A 21,925-nucleotide genomic window follows, 5' to 3' on the forward strand; every position below is an offset into this window, starting at 1 on the left:
GGTTGCCTTTAATATTCACGCAACCGGGTGTGACCGCGACTGCACCACTGGCCATGCTCTAAGACAAACTCTAACCTTAACCAACTTCGAAGAGTGCCTAAGCTTAACCAGTGTAGAAACAGGCGTCGGCCAATCAGAGAGCGTCTCCGAGAAATGCGGCGTGTATATGTAATCACGCTGCCGTCCCACGATTGGCGCACATGTCACATGACCAGAAACGTGCGTGGCCAATCAGAGCGCAAAACGGGAACGCGGAAATACGAGTGGTTTGGCAAGATGGCCGCGCGTCGCTGTTAAAACTAGCAGCTAACGTTTCTACAGCCAGACTGTTTACATTGATGAGCTTTTAACTCGCTTCTCTGGTTCAAAACCGTTATCAAAGGACAAGTTAAACACAACACATTTGTGACCGGCCACCGTCAACTCCTCCGTGCAAACACGACTGACTTTGAACCCGATTGTGAACCAGATCAAGTTGCCTTTGTTGTGAGTCGGACCAGAGACATCCACGTTGGAGACAATGAAACGAGTCTCTTGCTAACGTCTCTGTGGAGAACAGAACTGTACTGGACCAAGACTTCACATCTGGAAACAGATCAGACTGTGGACACCACAACATCTGTAAGTACAATTATGTTCACATTGTTTTCCTCGTATTGCTCCTTCTGATATGTCATAAATGTATAGATGTAGCAGTACTGTCTATCTGTATGTCATGTATGTCATATATGTTATGATGAATTGAAAATGGGGGACCCTGATGTAAACAAGACGAAAGTCTTTCTCTGGTCTGCATCCCCTTAACAATTGTATGTATAGAGCTGTACTGTACTGTACCCATTCTGCAATCTGTTAAAGGGGAACTATTTTACTATTTCTTTCACTATTTGGGCACTTTTACACAATTCCTGTGAGTCTATGGAACACCTCTGTAATATATATATTTTATTTATTTATTGTTTTGTATTTCTAATCAAGTCCTCAAAAACAGCATTTTTCTACCTCAAGATCTCGAGCCGTTTTGAGCCTGGGCTGCAGGTCCGGTCCAGCCACTGTGTGCAGCTCATCTTGTATCTCAACATTAACATGCAGCGGTGTCTTTCTGACATCACATATCGCGCACATTTTCAAATGACTCAGTTCAGTGAGGGTGAATATTGTGAGAGGAGAATTGGAAGAATGCGCCAATATGAGAATTTTGAGACATAGATCATATTAATATAAGTTCACATAGCTAGGAAACAATGCTAAACACTCAAAAAGGCCATTTATAAGATAGTTCCCCTTTAATAAACCTTTCAATCAATCAATCAATCCTTGCAGCAGCGGCTCGAACGGAACTGTTGCGGCTACATGTTGATTGATTGAATGATTGAAAATTGTATGAACAGATTGCAGAATGGGTACAATACAGTACGGCTCAATACACACAATTGTTAACGGGGATGCAGACCAGAGAAAGACTTTCGTCTTGTTTACATCAATCAATCAATTCCATCTTCAAAATTGATAAAGTAAGTGCTGGTGATGGACATCATAATACGTAAATGAACACTTGTGTCTGTGATCAGTACATACATTTTTTTTTTTTTTTTTATCCAGGAATGTCCAATTGAGATACAAGATCTCTTCTTCCAGGGAGTCCTGAACTATCCTAACATACGAACTATCCTACATGTCTGATCAGTACATAGAACTATCCTACATGTCTGTGTGATCAATACTAGAACTATCCTACATGATCAGTACATAGAACTATCCTACATGTCTGTGAGTGATCATACTAGAACTATCCTACATGTCTGGGATCAGTACATAGAACTATCCTACATGTCTGTGATCAATACTAGAACTATCCTACATGATCATACTAGAACTATCCTACATGTCTGATCAGTACATAGAACTATCCTACATGTCTGGGTCTGGGATCAGTACATATAACTATCCTACATGTCTGTGATCAGTACATAGAACTATCCTACATGTCTGTGATCAGTACATATAACTATCCTACATGTCTGGGATCAGTACATAGAACTATCCTACATGTCTGGGATCAGTACACTTTTTCACACCTTAACGACACCTTATCTGCTCTTGGTAAGTCATATTATAACATGTCCCATATCCAATGTGTGGTTTGCTAAACCTTGACTAAACCTTCTCAGTTTGTGATTGTTCTGTTCTGTTAGAACAATCATATTTTATGTTGCATGGTTTGGAGAGCTAGGAGGCTACCTTAGAAGAGACTCGGAGTTCAGTGTAAAAGTGAGAGTAAGACAGACTAAAGTAAACACGCTCTAGCCTAAAGCTAACACTTCCTTTTTTCCCGTCGCAAACCATTATTTCAACTTGTTAGGAAGTGGAGGCTTCCCTCATTTAGATTAGATTAGCTGTCAGCACAAGTACAGTACAACAAAAAGAAGTTTGGCAGATTTAGGCAATTTTTTCGGTACATAATGAACCATGACATGAACGTATCTTTTTCTCTTCACCTGCTGTAATTTAGCCTTCAGTTTTTTGGCAAATAATCCACTGCGTCCACCATGATGGATTTGTGATCTTTGTGTTAATGTCTAGAGAAACCCCTAATGGATTGTCCAGACGTCCACACGCTTCCCATCACCCGTGACAACAAGGATGGTCTGCTGGACATGGACAAGCTTGCCAGAGGTGATCATTTTACCACTTCATTTACATTCTTTAAAGTAATTTTGTTCTTAATTTCTATCATTCACACCTCATGGATGTCAATCAATCTACATTTTATTACAGACTCAGGGTCCATATAAAAGACAGGACAATACATAGAATAAATTACATATAAAAGCACAATAAAAAAAACACAGTTTAAAATAAAATACAGATTAATGTCTTGCATAAAGACAACTGTCTTTGTTTCCACTGCTGGGATTGAAGGACAAAACCAAGATGAGCTCATTTACAGAGTAATTTACCAGACAAACACAGATTTCTTAAGGCAGCTTGGGGAGGAAGTCCTGCAGCCACAAACATCTTACTTGCACTACACCATCTGACCCTCTTAAGTAATATTACCATGACATCATTATAAGCTACTTGTTTCTCTAAGCTTGCTTTTTTGTAGTTTGAGTGTAGTATAGAGTGGTGTACAATATGCTCTGGACAGAGACATCTTCACTACATCTGTACACATAGTAAACTAACTGAGAGAACAGAGACATCTTCACTACATCTGTACACATAGTAAACTAACTGAGAGAACAGAGACATCTTCACTACATCTGTACACATAGTAAACTAACTGAGAGAACAGAGACATCTTCACTACATCTGTACACATAGTAAACTAACTGAGAGAACAGAGACATCTTCACTACATCTGTACACATAGTAAACTACCTGAGAGAACATATATCTTCACTTCATCTGTACACATAGTAAGCTAACTGAGAGAACAGAGACATCTTCACTACATCTGTACACATAGTAAACTACCTGAGACAACATATATCTTCACTACATCTGTACACATAGTAAACTAACTGAGAGAACAGAGACATCTTCACTACATCTGTACACATAATAAACTAACTGAGAGAACAGAGACATCTTCACTACATCTGTACACATAATAAACTAACTGAGAACAGACACCTTCACTACATCTGTACACATTAAATTAACTGAGAAAACAGATATATTCACTACATTCTGTACACATACTGTACTAAACTAACTGAGATAATAAGGACATCAGTATTTCCCCCAACATAGTGTATCTTCCCCAACATAGATATAGTATTTACCCCAACATAGATATAGTATTTTCCCCAACATAGATATAGTATTTCCCCCAACATAGATATAGTAGTTTCCCCAACATAGATATAGTATTTTCCCCAACATAGATATAGTAGTTTCCCCAACATAGATATATTATTTTCCCCAACATAGATATAGTAGTTTCCCCAACATAGATATAGTAGTTTCCCCAACATAGATATAGTAGTTTCCCCAACATAGATATAGTATTTCCCCCAACATAGATATAATATCTTCCCCAACATAGATATAGTATCTTCCCCAACATAGATATAGTATTTTCCCCAACATAGATATAGTATTTTGCTGACTTGTTACAGTGTTCTTGCTTCAATGATGTGGACATTGGCTGTATATATTTTTATTGTCCAGAGTCCTCGGAGGAGGAGGAAGAAGACGATGAGAGCGATGAAGACTGGAGCTCACATAGTGGACTTGCAGCAGAGGTAGAGAAGGGAGGGGGGGTGAACTCAGAAGATGAAAGGGGTAAAGAAGAGGAAGGTGAGGCAGAAAGGGAAAAAGAGGAAGGTGAGAATGACGTGGGATGGGAATATATTATTAAGTCTAAATTATATTAAAACATTTGAATCTTGGATAGTTATTCAAGCTTTTAAATATTTTGTTTCAAAAGTGTGGCATTATGACGGTTCTCTGTTTCAGAAAAGGACACCGACTGGTTTGTAATCCAAGGTTATGAGGAGCTTGGAGAGAAAAGTGGAGCTAAACTACAGACGAGACTCTTGGAAATCCCACTGAAGAGATTGTCAGCGGTAAGATGGGGGAAAACATATTACATTGGGTGTTTTGCATAATCCATTTGCACATTTTATATAAACTTTTACACGATAAAAATATAGATGTGTATTACATAATTTTTTTAATAATTGCTTGCCTAGTGTAGGATTAGTGTGTTTCCAGCCTTATCAACCCGTCATCTGGCGTTCCGTGAAGTCTGCGTTGTGTTTGTTATTTGTTGGTTGATGGCAAGCTTACTGGCTGTCACACACTGTATCACCCCGTCGATGCATCCGTAAACAGAAGAATTACACTGGAAACGTGATCTCTTCCTTGATGGTTATGTTTATTTTCAAGTGAAAAAAGTATAAAAGAAAAGGTAGAACGCGCTCACCTCACTAGACTTGACACTGGGTGCTGTAACCTCTGATATCATACAAAAAAATAGGGAAACAATGTCCAGGCACGCACTCCAGGTTTTTCAAATTTATTGGCTGCCTGAAATCATATCATGACGTTTCGGTGTGAACACACCTTCTTCAGAATGGCTTGCATGAAGCATGACGGGTAAGTGACCCAAGTTTATACAAGTCAAACAGGAAGTGACAACATAGGAAGTGACAACACATTCCAACAAGAGATCTGCACAAGAGTACAAAATACCACTTACAAGCACAACCTTTTCAGAAGTATGTCAATCAAAACGAAGCGTGTAAATAAAAAAGCAGCGTATAAATCACAAAGAGATATATCTATATATATTATACAGAGTAGGCCTACATCTTAAACTACTGAAATATAAACACTCATGACCCATAGTAGCCGTTTTTCAATTATAAATATAAAGAATGATTAATGAAAATAATTAATAAACAATCTAATGAAATGAAATAATCAAATGAAACGGGTCAAAACATTTTCCTCATTGAGGCCTCTAGGCTCTAAACAATCCAGAAAGTGAATATAAAAGCTTTCCCTTTGTCTCTGTCACCGCCTCTTGGTGGTCTCAAGACTTGCTCTAAACCCATGTATTTTAAGCCAGAAATATCATGTCTTAACTTATTAAAGTGCCTTGCAATTGAAGACTTCTCGTCTGTGCTCAGAAATTCGATTTTTAAAACATCATCTTGTTTTTCCAACATAGTAAAAGTTGCAAGGACATTTAAGCAAGTAAACCACAAAATCAGAATTACAGGTGATCCGGCCTCTAACAGCGATACTCCTACCTGTACTTGGTTGTAAATAAAATGTCTCTTTAATCATGCCATGACATTGGGTACAAGACAAACATGGAAAATTGCCATTTGGAATATTAGCCATAAAATGGGTAAAATTTTTGGGAAAATCTGTTTTAACTAACTGGTCCCTTAAGTTAGGGTTGTAGAAGTATTTGGGTGGTTCCTGGAACACACCTCCGATCTTAGGATCTGACTTTAAAATGTACATATCTCTAGAAATAGGGCTGAAGGTGGACACCAATGCTACTGAGTTGCTTTTTACTTTGTCTTTATGTGTAAAAAGGGATTGTCTGTTCATCTGTTTAGTTTTATTAAGAGAATTCTCAATAAGGGCCTCACTATATCCTCTAGATCTAAAGTTTTGACAGAGCTCCTTGGCTTGTGTATCAAAAATGTCATCTGTATTACAAATACGTTTATATCTCAAAATCTGACTAAATGGAAGGCTCCTCTTGAGCTCTGGCGGGTGATAACTGCTATAATGGAGAAACGAATTTCATCAGTCTCTTTTTTGAAGACCTCGGTATGGACAATATTGTCTCTCTTTTTCACCAATACATAGAGGAATGCTATGGAATGTGAATCATAATTCATAGTAAACTTAATAGTCTCTCTCTGAGAGTTGAGAAACAAGTGGAACTCTTCCAGAGCCTCTTTAGTGCCTGACCATACACAAAATAAATCATCAATATACCTCCAATAGGCTTATTTTATATTTATTTTCATAAACATAAGGTCACGTACAAAACGAAACAAATTGAAAGTCTTTAAAAGGTGAAGAAACTAGATTAATAACTTCTATCCGTCTGTCTCGGTTGTTGTGGCCTAGCTCACTAGCAGAAGCCTGATCTGTTAGCCGAAGCTATCTCTGTCCTCGTGGCTTTCCTCCCCCACCCTGCAGCCTCTAGGAGGCCGGAGCTATCTTTGCTGTCAACGCTCGTCTACGCTTGTCTGACTCTCTACCGGAAGAACTCCGCTATAATGTCTTAAAGTCTCTCTCTTGCGCGACACTCCAACTCTCCTCATCGTTAGTATATCTCGTTACTATGGAAACGTCCCTCTCTCTCTCTCTCGTTTCTAAGCGACAACGGCCGCTTGTCACCTCTGACTCAATCAAACGCTGCTATGGCTTAAAATGAACACTCTACACCTCTTGGAGTGACCTTGGCTCCCAAGCCCGGCTACTATCAACCTCTCGCTTGTCTGTCTCTTAACTCGTCTGATACACACTATAACATAGGGCTGGGCGATAAAACGATAACGATAATTATCACGATAAATAATTTCCTCGAAATAAACATGAAACGTGGTCGCACATTTTTGATATATCTATTTTCCATGCTTGGATATCATGCACACGCACTAACAACCAATCAGGAATAGAGCTACGTTACATGATGACATGCTCACGCACCACAGCAGTCCATGTGCTACTGTTTTGTTTCGTTATCATTCTGAGGAGATTAGCTTAGTTAGGAAAATTAATGAAAATTTGAGCGACAGCGAAGGAGACGACAACCCTACGGCCACCGCAAGCCTTAGCTCAAATGGGGAAGAAATTGTAAATAAGAAAGAAAGGTGTTTCAACGTCGGCAGTATGGACACATTTTGGGTTTCTAAAGTCGGACAAGAATCAGAGCAGCGTTCGTTGCAAAATGTGAAGACTGGTGCTAACCAAAACTGGTAACATGACAAACATGTTCCATCACCTGAAACAGTATCACCCGTTAGAGCAGTGTTTCTCAACTGGTGGGTCGCGGAGCCATTTTGAGTGGGTTGCGGATGTGTGAAAAAAATAAATAATACTACATTTTATTTTTAATTTTTATTGCCTATCTTTGTGAAAGTGGCTTCTCAGCTCTGGTCCAGCTGAAGACAAAGCAGAGGAACAGATTGGACATTGAGCATGACCTCAGAGTTGCTTTGTCTACCATCACCCCAGACTTTGAGACTCTTGTCAGGAGCAAACAACATCCCCAGTTATCCCATTAGTTCCCTGGGATGTTATGCTAAGAAGTCTGCTAAGAAGCATAATTATTTATTATTATTATTATTATAATTTTATTTCATTTCATTGGGTTTTTAGCCCTAGTTGCACTTTTGTTGCAACCCCAGTTATCCCATTAGTTCCCCCAAACTTAGGTATGTTATGTTAAGCTAAGAAATCTGCTAAGAAGCATATATTATTTATTATTATTTTATTTCATTGGGTTTTTAGCCCTAGTTGCACTTTTGTTGCACTTTTTTGTGTTTATTTCATGTTTTTAACAGTGCATGAAAGATTGTGTATTACTGCAAAAAAGAAAAATTGAAATAAATCATAGTGGTTCAAAGATTTGGGTCGCGACTTAATGACTAAGGGAAATGTTGGATCCCGAGGCTAGACCAGTTGAGAACCACTGCTCTAGGTGACACTGAATGCAAGCGAATTCAGTCGGAAAGGAGTGGTGGCGTTAGCCGACAGCCAAGAACCAGTGAAGCTCGTGCTGCAACTGCAAGTACCTCTGTAGCACTGCGGTCAAGCCAGCCGTCTTTCACTTCTGCGTGGTCAAACCAGGCGCCCCGAGCGGCGCAGCAACAAACGCTAGTGTCTGCTTTTACAATCTTTTACAACAAAGAAACATTCAGACAGTGTTGGATCTAACAACATGGATTTATATTATGGACACATTCATGGAGAACTCAAGCCGGGACCACAATGCTTCTCAAAGGGTTGGCTCGACGGCTCTCCAACTCGTAGTGACGTTGAGTTCTACTTCGTTCTACCGCAGCAAAAAAGTTACTCCATTAATAGCCCGCCGGGCATAAGAAGTTAATTAAACTTGACAGAAATAGTTATTTTATGTATATCGATAATTATCGATATCGAGTGATATGAAAATGATTTTATTATTTTATCGTGATAGCGTTTTTGGCCATATCGCCCAGCCCTACTATAACATGTTTAAACCAATATCTAGATAGATATGTATTTTACCTCCATGTTATGATCAAAATGAAAACCATTGGTTTCCTTCACTAGTTTCATTCTTTCTTGGCTGGGTCTTGCTTAACTAGGATTGCCTAGTCTCATTCATGGCTGGGTCTTGCTTAACTAGGATTGCCTAGTCTCATTCCTGGCTGGGTCTTGCTTAACTAGGATTGCCTAGTCTCATTCCTGGCTGGGTCTTGCTTAACTAGGATTGCCTAGTCTCATTCTTGGCTGGGTCTTGCTTAACTAGGATTGCCTAGTCTCATTCCTGGCTGGGTCTTGCTTAACTAGGATTGCCTAGTCTCATTCTTGGCTGGGTCTTGCTTAACTAGGATTGCCTAGTCTCATTCTTGGCTGGGTCTTGCTTAACTAGGATTGCCTAGTCTCATTCTTGGCTGGGTCTTGCTTCCGATGGGCCCTGTACCGGGCCGAGATTAATTTCACGTCATAAATAGATCAACACAGTCCATATTAATAATGTTGTGGTTTTTTTCTCAAATGTAGCCAAGATTAAAGACCCTTACCCTATCAAAACAGCAGTCAAAGTTTATATTTTTCAGCACTACGTTTGTTTACCAATAATTGTAAGTGTTATTAGCTAAATATGAGTTTACAAACATCTCGGTGCATTGTATCAGAAACCGGCGGATATAGACTCGAGGTAATTACGCCGTCATTCATGTTTGCAGTCCTAAGAGAGAGGATACCCAGGGCTTTCGATGGGCTTTTGAATTTCATAAAACTACACTACCCAGCTCACGCCAGCCCCTGTCAAACATGGCGCCGTCTGGCGTGAAATTATCTTTGAACATTATTTTCGTGATTATGTCTCACAGGCACAAACCTGAACGTTATTGCCATAAAATAGAAATGTTTTTACCTTCTGTGAACGTCTAGAAAAAAAACGCGTCTCAATCTGATGACAAATGGCGGGGCATGATATTCTATATTCATATTTCAAATTGCATGTGTCCGGATGGCAAAATTCACTGTAAATCATCTGCCCTTTATTCATTTGCTTAGACTTTTTTGTACACTTGATCTCAAGAATGTGCTGAATGAGCTTCACATCTGGTCAATGTTAGCATTTATCAAAGATAAAAAGGAAAAAATTATAATAATAATTGATATTCTCCTTTTGCTTCATTACAATTTACTCAAGCCTAGTAACAGACACAATATGGCGGACATGGGGAATACATTCCCTGAGTTCCATAGATGTCCCTAGATACCAATAACATGCAAATGGCCTTGTAGAAGTGGCGCAATCTTCCATTTACTTGGGCATGTACTTTTAGGCAAATTTTCTGAAGATATGGCTAGGGCTTAAGAGGTTAACTAGGCTTGCCTAGTCTTGTTCTTGGCTGGGTTGGGCTTGACTTGGTGTCTACTGTAGCCTATTGTCTCTTAGTGGGAGAGAGGCGTGGAGAGAGAGACACTCTAACCAAACACACTCAGTTTAGTTTGCACAGCAGATTAAAGTAGATACTTTGATAGTGGGATGTACAATGTACCCCTGTTTGGTGTTGGATTATGATTTACAGATTTACAGTCATGACCTGATATTATGAATGAATGATCATTGCATTTATATAGTGCTTTCTAAAATGAGCCATGACAGTGAACTGTAGAAATTGAAATCCAGTCAGGTTGTTGTAAAAATATAGAACATAGTTTATAAGTGATCAGACAATCATGTGTACACACAATTAGGGATGGGTACCGTTCACATTTGAACCGATACGGTACCGGTACCTGTGAATCGATACCGGTACCCAACGGTACCTTTTTTTTGGTACTTTAGTCTCTAAAAATGTAATCTACCTACCTCAGTTGTGGGCAAAAAAACGAAACTTCAAATAACCACACGTTCGACTGTTTTCGGCTTGCCATTGCCCCGACTGCTTTGTTGTTGAATCAAGTCAAATCCTAGGTAAGCGTATATTGTGCGTGTGAACGTTGACGCGAAGAAGAAAAAAGTAAAAACTAATAAAAAATACTGAAATCTGGCACCGACGGATCTCACGTGAATCGGTAGTACCGACGTGATTCGGTAGGTACCTTAAAAGTACCTAATTCGGTACCCATCCCTACACACAATGCTTCTGACCAGAAAGTGACCAAGAGCTCCGGTCAGAACACATTAAATACATAATTGAAATGACGTACACTAGACATCCAGATATGACAGAAAGGTCAACAAAATATGCCCTAGTAGGAGAAATGAATAAACAAACCTTGGCTAGGCGGTGTTATTGTTATGTCTTTCACACCAGAGGCCAAATGCTCCTAACCTTGGTTCGTTGTTAAAGAGACAGTCAGACTGTCGCCTAGTGTCTCTGCTGTAGTCAGACCAGTTTACTAGTTGGTCATATTAAACTAGTCAAGGCTATCAGTCGAGATAGAATATGTATTTCAACACAGATCTATAATGACATGATAATATTTCCCTCACACACTCAAAGCACTTTACAGTGTAGGATGTAAATGGCCTACTTCACCACTGGGTAGCACCCAACCTTGGGCTACAGGCTCAATGGCTGTGAGACTAGCACCAGGCACACATCACACTACACAGTGGCTCAAAGGCTCAGGAAACGGGGATTGATACCAGCCAATTCAGGGGAAGGGATGATAAGGTGGCCTTGATGTCAGAGAGACAGAGATCTGATTGGGAATTTGTCCAGGAACGTCGGGGAACCAGACACCCTGGGTTTTTAAATGACCAAATTCAGTCGGTTTACCCTGGTTTAACGTCTCATCTGAAGAATGGCACTCTCAGCTGTACGGTGTCCTTATCACCATAACGGCGGCATTGTTATTGTTATTGAGTGCTCCCTGCTGGACAACAACACCACCAGGTCCAGAGGACAGAGTGCTCCCTGCTGGACAACAACACCACCAGGTCCAGAGGACAGAGTGCTCCCTGCTGGACAACAACAACACCAGGTCCAGAGGACAGAGTGCTCCCTGCTGGACAACAACACCACCAGGTCCAGAGGACAGAGTGCTCCCTGCTGGACAACAACACCACCAGGTCCAGAGGACAAAGTGCTCCCTGCTGGACAACAACACCACCAGGTCCAGAGGACAGAGTGCTCCCTGCTGGACAACAACACCACCAGGTCCAGAGGACAGAGTGCTCCCTGCTGGACAACAACACCACCAGGTCCAGAGGACAGAGTGCTCCCTGCTGAACAACAACACCACCAGGTCCAGAGGACAAAGTGCTCCCTGCTGGACAACAACATCACCACCAGGTCCAGAGGACAAAGTGCTCCCTGCTGGACAACAACATCACCACCAGGTCCAGAGGACAGAGTGCTCCCTGCTGGACAACAACACCACCAGCTCCAGAGGACAGAGTGCTCCCTGCTGGACAACAACACCACCAGGTCTAGAGGACAGAGTGTCTCCCTGCTGGACAACAACACCACCAGGTCTAGAGGACAGAGTGTCTCCCTGCTGGACAACAACACCACCAGGTCCAGAGGACAGAGTGCTCCCTGCTGGACAACAACACCACCAGGTCTAGAGGACAGAGTGTCTCCCTGCTGGACAACAACACCACCAGGTCCAGAGGACAGAGCTGCTGGACAACAACACCACCAGGTCCAGAGGATAGAGTGCTCCCTGCTGGACAACAACACCACCAGGTCCAGAGACGGAGTGCTCCCTGCTGGACAACAACACCACCAGGTCCAGAGGAATGAATGAAAAGTTTATTTTTAACATGTTATTCTCCATATTTCTCCAAACAACTCACTGTATCTTGTTCCGTCAAACCAAACAATCATAACAACAAATTAAAAAACATTAAAATAAAAACATAAAAAAAAAGAAAAAAAATGAATTATAAACAAAAGGTCAAGAGCAATGTGTTTGGTTAGCAGACATGTACAAAAAAGGAGTAGAGGGAAGCTAAGCTTATTGATCCCTACCCCCTTACATTTATATTTGTTCTTCCATTAATTTGACTAGATATAACATAATTTAGTATATTACAATATAGAATATACTTTTACTTATATTAAAAGATTAAAAGAAAAAACTTGATTCACTTGACAGCAGTGAATATAGTACAGCACTACATACACAATATAACATAACTTTGTTTATCCTCAATACTCATTTCTGTATTTCTCTTTATGCTATTTAGCTGCTTTTTAAATTGTGCCACATGTTTACTCATTTTGATGTATTCGGGTAAATTATTCCACAACTTCACTCCACACACCGATATGCACATGCTTTTAGGGCTGACCTTCGAAGCTTTTTTTGGCAATCGAAGCTTCGGGGCCGAGCTTCGATTTTAATTCGAAGCTTCGATTTTTTTTTTTTTTTTTTTAATATTTCTTTTACCTTTTTTTTTAATGTTTTTTTTTTTTTTTTTTTTTTTTATGTTGTGGGACTTGTACAGCACTTTCGTAAACTTTGTTGTTTTTAAATGTGCTCTATAAATAAAGTGGGTTGGATTAATTAATTAAGTAGCCCCTTTCGTGACTGTGACGCATCCAACAAGGTTTCACTCGGCTGTGTGATTTAATTCAAGGTGGATCGCTGTTGTCGTTTGAACAACTTCAGATTTCATGGGAACTACCAATCCCCCAAATCAAGAATGTTTAAGAAGTAAGATTTTGATTATTTGAAATATGGCCTGTGTAGACTAAACTATGCACAGAATTATGTCAGTCTACAAGGTCCGGATTCTACATGGTCCGGCAATGTAGACCTTGTAGACTCCACTACAGACCAATTATCAGTGAATGTTCATGATTTTTAAGAAGGGCAACTTCCACAAAAAAAACAAAGAACTCACCAAAACATCTCAGTAGCACCTTATCTAAATGTTATATTTCATATATGGAGATTCATATTTATTTATGTATTGCATGCATTTCTACATTTTATTTCCTATTTTGTTTATTCATCCCAGTATCTTTCTTTCTTATGTGTGGAATTCTACAATGCGCGCGCACACACACACACACACACTTACATTTAGTCATTTAGCTGACGCTTTTATCCAAAGCGACTTACAAGTTCTGTACGACAAGACAGCAAGAAGGGTACAACTCTATCAGCTGAGTAACAATGTTCATCAAAGTGTTGCGTGTTACAGTGTAGGTTAGTTTATTAGGACAAGTGCATGACAGTAAGGTTAGTCACGGTTAGATTTTATTTTTTTTATCATTTCAGATAATGGTTGAAGAAGTCTTTAGTCGACGGCGAAAGATTGGACGGGATTCGGCTGTCCTAACTGGGATGGGTAGTTCACACACACACACACACACACACACACACACACACACACACACACACACACACACACACACACACACACACACACACACACACACACACACACACACACACACACACACACACACACACACACACACACACACACACACACACACACACACACACACACACACACACACACACACACACACACACACACACACACACACACACACACACACACACACACACACACACACACACACACACACACACACACACACACACACACACACACACACACACACACACACACACACACACACACACACACACACACACACACACACACACACACACACACACACACACACACACACACACACACACACACACACACACACACACACACACACACACACACACACACACACACACACACACACACACACACACACACACACACACACACACACACACACACACACACACACACACACAAATCGAAGTAAAAAAAAAATTATTGAAAAACTTTTTTTTTGAAAAAAAAATTAATATTATTTTTTTTTATTTTTTTTTAAACTTCGATTTTTTTTTTATGTTCGAAGCTTGTGCCATCGAACGAAGCTTCGAAGTATTTAAGACAGCCCTACATGCTTTTCAGCGTAGTGTGTACCATTGGTTGTTTAAGATTCCCTCTCCCTCTTAAGTTATATTCTGAGCGGTAGGTTGCTGTTGAGCAGTGTCTTGATGGGCTTCTCAAAGCATTTGCTCAGTATGGCGGTGAGAGCAACTGGGCGCCAGTCGTTGAGGCTTGTTACCTTGCTCTAATTTGGTACTGGCACAATGTGGGCTGATTTGAAGCAGGAGGGGTCTACACTCAAGGACAGGGACAGGTTGAATATGTCTAGGGCTGTCTTAAATACTTCGAAGCTTCGTTTGATGGCACAAGCTTCGAACATAAAAAAAAATCAATAAAATAAAATAAATGTTTGCCTCCAAAATCTTGCGCCTCCATTCCAATGAAACGAAAGGCGCCTCGACTCCACCTCTCTACAACAAGCACGTGGAGATTATCGGTGTTGAAAACAACAAGGACATGTGCAGCAGACATGTCGACGAAGACGTGTGGTTACACTTTAAAATATGCAAAGACAATGCCCAAAAAGCCGAGTGCCAGATATGCCAGAAGAAAATGGCATATCACAACTCTACAACAACTTTGTCAAATCACATAAAAATGTAAGTATGACGGCGACGCCACACAAAACATTAATAAGGCTATGCCTATGCTGCTATGACTAATGTGTTACCAAGTTGGCTAATTTAAATATAATATAATTGTGTGCTTGATAGACGAAGGTTGCAATATAATTATGTAATGTCATGTCGTTGGCTGTGAGAGGCAGCACAGCCGAATGAAACCTTGTTGCGTCACAGTCACGAAAGGGGCTACTTAATTAATTAATCCAATCCACTTTATTTATAGAGCACATTTAAAAACAACAACGTTTACCAAATTGCTGTACAAGTCCCACAACATAAGATAAAAAAATAAAAATAATAATAATAAATAAATAAATTATAATTAATATTTTTTTTTTCCTTTCTCGAAGCTTCAAATTAAAATCGAAGCTCGGCCCCGAAGCTTCAATTGCCAAAAAAAGCTTCGAAGGTCAGCCCTAAATATGTCCGTGAACACCCCAGCCAGCTCCGCCGCGCATGCTCTCATCACCCGGCCTGGGATGCGATCTGGCCCGGCTGCTTTCCTGGTGTTGATGCGCTTAAACTCTGCCTCTGTGGCCGATTTCTTTCCTCGGTACAACGTCCTCAATGCATTTCTGTAGGAAACCAGTGATTCCTCCGTGTTTTCCTCAATGTTATTGTCCGATGAGTCACGGAACATTTCCCACTCTGCATGATCAAAACAGTCTCGTAGTGGCTCGTCCGATTGGTCAGACCAGATCTGTACTTCCTTAACACTTTCGGGGCCATCCAAGTGTATATATAAGTTATTGGGCGCCAACGGGTAACGTATATATACGTTTTTAAATCGTTTTCCCTTTTTTTTCTCGATTTTAATATCCTATTCAATGTTAGGGACCTGTATATTGCCTGTAAAAGGCATACTGGGACTCCGAAGGTGCAGTACCTGCCAGATCCTGCTAGTAGGCAGTATCGAGAGTGCAGTAACCCCTGTTCCAGACCGGGTGCTACACTCAAATGTCTCTGGGCGCTCTTTTCTAGTAATGGGGAACCTAGGGCTTCACCCGATCCCATTGAATCGTTTTCGGGACCCCCGATCCATATGCTGTGGTGGGTTATGTCGTGGACCAAATGGACATACGATCTACCAGATGGCGATCAAATAATTGGAATATTCTTTTTGGAATACCACCAACCACAGGACAATTTGACGTACATTTCAGCTTGATCGTGCATAGTTTTCATACCCATCCCCCTGATCGGCGTGTGTTGTGGTAATAACGAATGCCGTTATTGGCAATCAATTAATCAGAAACGCCCCCCCCTCCCCCTTTCATGCATTCATGATTAAACATAATACCTATCATATGCAGTTGATTTTTAAATAGTAGTGTGTGTAGGGACGAAACTCTAATGGCTTTAGTATAATACACGTTGCAGGCTATAACCAGCCTCACAGGAATTAGCCCGGATCATTCCGAAATTATACTCATTTTCACCACGGTATAAAACGGGAACATATGGATGAAAAATGTATCTATTTTTTGCATCTTGAACAGAAGATAGTTACTGTCAAATGACCATGGTATTGTATCCATAGCTATAATATAAAATATAGATTTAGCTCTACAAACAACGTGACGCACAGTGAAACTATGTAATGAAAACCTGGCCGTGCTTAAACAGGATGGGGAATTCCAATGGCCCCGAATGAGGTGGGCGGTGCTTGCTTCAGTTTCTGCCTATAGGCTGGTAGAAGCAGGATGGAAGAATGGTCTGACGGAGGAGGGGCTTGTATGACTTCCTGAATGGGCGGTAACGATGATCCAGGATGTTATTTCCCTGTGTCTTCACATCGATGTGCTGAAAGTATTTAGGTAATACTTCACACAGAGATGCTTGGTTGAAATCTCCAGAAAAAATTAATGACGCACATCCTCCGTTCCTTGGTGCTGAGCCAAACTGTAGAAACAGTAGTACATGAAACAAAGCGGGGCTCGCAACTCACTTTTGATGCTCCAAGGTGTTTTAATTGTGACAAAAAATAGCAGATACAACGTTTCAAGATAAGATAAGATATTCCTTTTCCGGTCTTTTTCAAGTATGAACACAACAGAAAATTGCATCTTTTTTATACAGGAAATTAAATGAATAAATTAGCTATCAGCCCCACCTGGTGATCAGGGGCGGTACCAAGACTTGTATGATTTTCTTATACATTTTAGACATGATTTAGTAACAATTTATCTTTTACATTTGACATTTTTTAGAAAAAGATTTTTTAGAGAATATATATATATTAAACACAGTATTAGACATGATTTATTGCATCTATAGACAGCAGTGTGTAAAGTACTTTCTTTTGGACCCGGTCCAGGTCCTAGCCACTGAAAACAAAAAGGAAAAAACAAAGTAACCCAGAATGAAGACTATCTATTGACTATCTATTGGTTTATTTACAAATAAGGCCTAATGTCAAAGTCCTCATTGAGTCCTGTTGGTGCCATAGTTTTGAGGTAATGGATCCACCATACTTCTCTCCTCAGTAGGAGATTATCTATATCTCCCCCTCGTCTTGGAAGATACACTCTCTCTATTCCAAGGTATCTTAATGATGAGACATTGTGGTGTGCCTTTTTGAAATGTAAAGCTACTGGGCTTTTTTCATCCCCATTCCGTATCGTACTCCTGTGTTCAGCAATACCTGTTTTTAAAGCACGTGTTGTCTTACCGACATGCTTTACCACATGGGCACTTGAGCATATAGATTACATTGGTAGTTTTACATGTTATTTTGCCTCTTATTTTTATCTCTTTCCCAGTTGATGGGTTTTTTCTGTAAAGTGACACTGAGCACATGAACCACAACATGTTTCCATCTGGCAGGTCATCTAAAAAAGTGTGTTTTTTTTAAGAGGCAGGTCTGATTTGACCACAATGGCTCTGATGTTATGTGTCTAGGGAGGATCTGAAAAGATTTATCCAATGTTGGATCAGAACTGAGACGATGCCAATGTTTTTTTTTTATAGTTTGCTTAAAAAGGTTGCCTATAGGTGAGTATTGTGTAACACACTGTAGGTTGTGCCAGGGTTTCCGTTAGAATTTCTTTTTGCAGGTCTGAGTGTCCGGTAGATTTCAATCTACCGGACAAATGGGATAAATTCCGGTCAGAGTTTATTGAGCTTAAAAACAATTGATAGGCCTATATAAAGAATGACATCATCAAGGCATTTATAATATTTTAACTTAAAACTAGGCTACTTTTGCGTATATACAGTCATTAAAATATTCCAAATAAAATAAGTCCCTCGAGACTTCGTGCTGCTGCCGACTTGAGGTGTCGGTGGGCAGTCTGCCCGACATTAATAAACAGCAGTCTGTTATAATCACATTTTTATGAGCTAACGAATTCCGTTATATTGGACATTTGTATTAATTATATCAAGCGAAGAACTGAGAAATTTGGCAGAGAGAGACGGCAACATTATCGTGGGTTTGCGTGATGTATATCTCCACCTCCCAATGACTTGGTGCTGGTCATAATGTCCTGTGAAAATAATTCCCTCTAAGATTATTTGAATTGTATTAAAATAGGCTAAAATTAAATAGCCTATGCGATGAACGAAACAATCATTACATTTGTTTCATCGTTGCTTCACCAAGCAGCCGGTCTAATGACATCGCTGTTGTCAGCGCGAGCTGGCTGCTGATAGATTTACGTGAAGCATGGAGCTGCAGACCCAACAGAGCAGCAGTGTTTTTAGGTCCGGTCTGGAAACCGCTCAGCAGCGCCCCCCACCCAACAGCTGAATTGCCAATGGCTGAATTGGAGTACTGCACCTTGCCGGCCTGCAGATGGATGCTTCTCGCAAATCTATCAGCAGCCAGCTCGCGCTGACAACAGCGATGTCATTATTAGACCGGCTGCTTGGTGAAGCAACGATGAAACAAATGTAATGATTGTTTCGTTCATCGCATAGGCTATTTAATTTTAGCCTATTTTAATACAATTCAAATAATCTAATTGTGCTTAGAAGGAATTATTTTCACCGGACATTATGACCGGAGAGATTAAATATGTCGGACTTCAACAGATTTTGCCGGTCAAATACCGGTAATTACCGGCTAACGGAAACGCTGGGTTGTGCAGAGGTACAGTAGTTTTGTTTCTTGTAGATTGTAAGCAATCTTTTTGGGTTTTATGGCCTACTTTCAAAGCTGCTTTTTCTACAATGTCCTGTGTGTACCCTCTGGTTTTAAACATTGTTTTTAAAGTATCTGTCTGTTCCTGAAAGAATCTCATCTGTACTACAGATCCTGTAGAACTGGCTGATAGGTAAACTGTTCTTTAAAAAAAAAAAGATTAATCTCCAACCAAGATGAAAGCAGCCTCTGGGTGTTTACCTTCTTTGTTGCTGATTGTTCTGGCATGGAGTCTCCTCGCCCAGCCATGTCTCCGTCAAACATATGATGTTGCAGTCCCTCGTTTCTTGTTGGAATTAATCCTTGCTCTTAGCTCGCACAGTTTATTATCCAGAGAGTGTACATTGGCAAGCAGAATGCTGGGAGGCGGCGGGCTATTGGCTCGCTTTCTCAGTCTCATCAGGAGGCCGGCTCTGCATCCCTGCTTTCTGCATCTCTTTGACCTCGGCAGCACTGCGTTGAACGGGTCTGCTGCAGTTCGTATGAACAACGGATCTTTGTGTAAAAACTCCAGTTTTGTAGTGATCGTCAAATCTTGTATGTCCAGTAGTGCCTCTCTGTCATATCTATAAATGCTGGTCACCTTTTGTGTAAAAACATTACTAAAAAACAACATCATAACTAAAAGAGTTGCTAGGTCGATAAGGAGCGCACAACACATCTTACTTACTTATGTGGCGCCATCTTACTTACTGTCCAATGGAGAATGAACAGTCACCTCATGCTATCTGTCCAGTGGAGAATGAACCTCTGTAATTTCACTGTAAGGCACGGTTCCTCAGGTCTTAAAGCATAAATCTATACATAGCCTTAGACTGCCAGTTTATAAACCTCTCTTTATTTGAATGTTTCTTTCTCTCTCTGTTCCCCAGATCCATCCCCTGTCCTGCTGCCCGGCAACCAATAGAGACATGGAGGAATTAAGACGTCATTCCTGTGACCAGTGTGGGAAGAGCTTCAAGACAAAGCAAAACCTACAAATACACCACATGGTACACACAGGAGAGAGACCTTACTTCTGTGACCAGTGTGACATGAGCTTCAAGAGAAAGGCAGACCTTCAACGTCACCACATGGTACACACAGAAGAGAAACCTTACTGCTGTGGCCAGTGTGGGAAGACCTTCAAGACAAAGTCAGATCTTAAAAGTCACAACATGGTACACACAGGAGAAAAACCTTACTGCTGTGGCCAGTGTGGGGAGAGCTTCAAGAGAAAGTCAGAACTTAAACGTCACCACATAGTACACACAGGAGAGAAACCTTACTGCTGTGGCCAGTGTGGGAAGACCTTCAAGACAAAGTCACATCTTAAAAGTCACGACATGGTACACACAAGAGAAAAACCTTACTGCTGTGACCAGTGTGGGAAGACCTTCAAGACAATGTCAGATCTTAAAATACACCACATGATACACACAGGAGAGAAACCTTACTGCTGTGACCAGTGTGACATGAGCTTCAAGAGAAAGGCAGACCTTCAACGTCACCACATGGTACACAGAAAAGAGAAACCTTACTGCTGTGGCCAGTGTGGGAAGAGCTTCAGGAGACAGGCAAAACTTAAACGTCACCACATGGTACACACAGGAGTGAAACCTTACTGCTGTGACCAGTGTGACATGAGCTTCAAGACAAAGGCAGAGCTTAAACTACACCACATGGTACACACAGGAGAGAAACCTTACTGCTGTGACCAGTGTGGGAAGAGCTTCAAGAGAAAGGCACAACTTAAACACCACAGACGGCGGAGGCAGCCATGCAAGGTGCCAACCTGCTTAACGGGAGCAGTTAGGGGTTATATGTCTTGCTCAAGGGCACTTCGACACAATGCCCGGGACGAGCTGGAATCGAACCAGGAAGCTTCTGATTACCAGACGACCGCTCTACCTCCAGAACCACTGTTTATGCAGGTGATTATATCACTGTAATGATGTGTTTTGATCTAAATCAAGATCCGTGGTCCAAGGTATTAAGAATAGAAATCGGAATACTAATATTGAAATGAATATCCGAATGATTAGGAGACAATTCCTAAAGTTCAATAAGGTTGTCTATTATAATATGGATCAATACAGTTTGTGAAATTAAATGCTCTTTCGTTAGTAAAAGAGTGGGGAAGAAGGGTGGCGAAGAGGAGAGGATAAAGAGCAGAGGATATAAGAGACAGTAACACAGTAACAGTGTACATGTTTTATATCTCTCACAGACAAAGTCATATTACTTGATACATATTTAACATGTAAATTCTGATGTGTATGTTCTCATGATGCATCTACTGTGTCTCGACTATGTCCATATTAGTCCATAAGGTACATCTCCCTTCGCTGATTATATATCATAGGCCGTTTACATTATAGTGTCAGAAGCAGATACTGAGCAGAGACAGGAGCTATAGAGCGACTGAGAACATAGTGTACAGAATATGTTCATGTACGGATGTGTGAATAAGTTTTCCTCCTTACAATCACATTGTAGGAGTCATACAGTATCATATAAACATCAGTAGCTATTCTCTAT

At 40.6% G+C, this 21,925-nt stretch overlaps 1 protein-coding gene across 1 annotated transcript; it reads left to right on the plus strand.

Moving 5' to 3' along the window:
* Window positions 1-279: 279 nt before the first annotated feature.
* On the plus strand, window positions 280-20,972 carry LOC311237255 (uncharacterized protein; the record flags this gene model as incomplete). The annotated part of the gene is made up of 6 exons (XM_084325061.1): window positions 280-621; window positions 2,584-2,676; window positions 4,180-4,335; window positions 4,468-4,577; window positions 20,278-20,890; window positions 20,938-20,972. The coding sequence occupies exons 2-6, from the start codon at window positions 2,595-2,597 to the stop codon at window positions 20,970-20,972; spliced, it is 996 nt and encodes a 331-aa protein (XP_084181187.1). The 5' UTR covers window positions 280-621; window positions 2,584-2,594.
* Window positions 20,973-21,925: the final 953 nt, after the last annotated feature.

This window comes from Notolepis coatsorum (assembly GCF_963971535.1).
Source record: "Notolepis coatsorum genome assembly, chromosome: 11".
Classification (NCBI taxonomy): Eukaryota; Metazoa; Chordata; class Actinopteri; order Aulopiformes; family Paralepididae; genus Notolepis; species Notolepis coatsorum.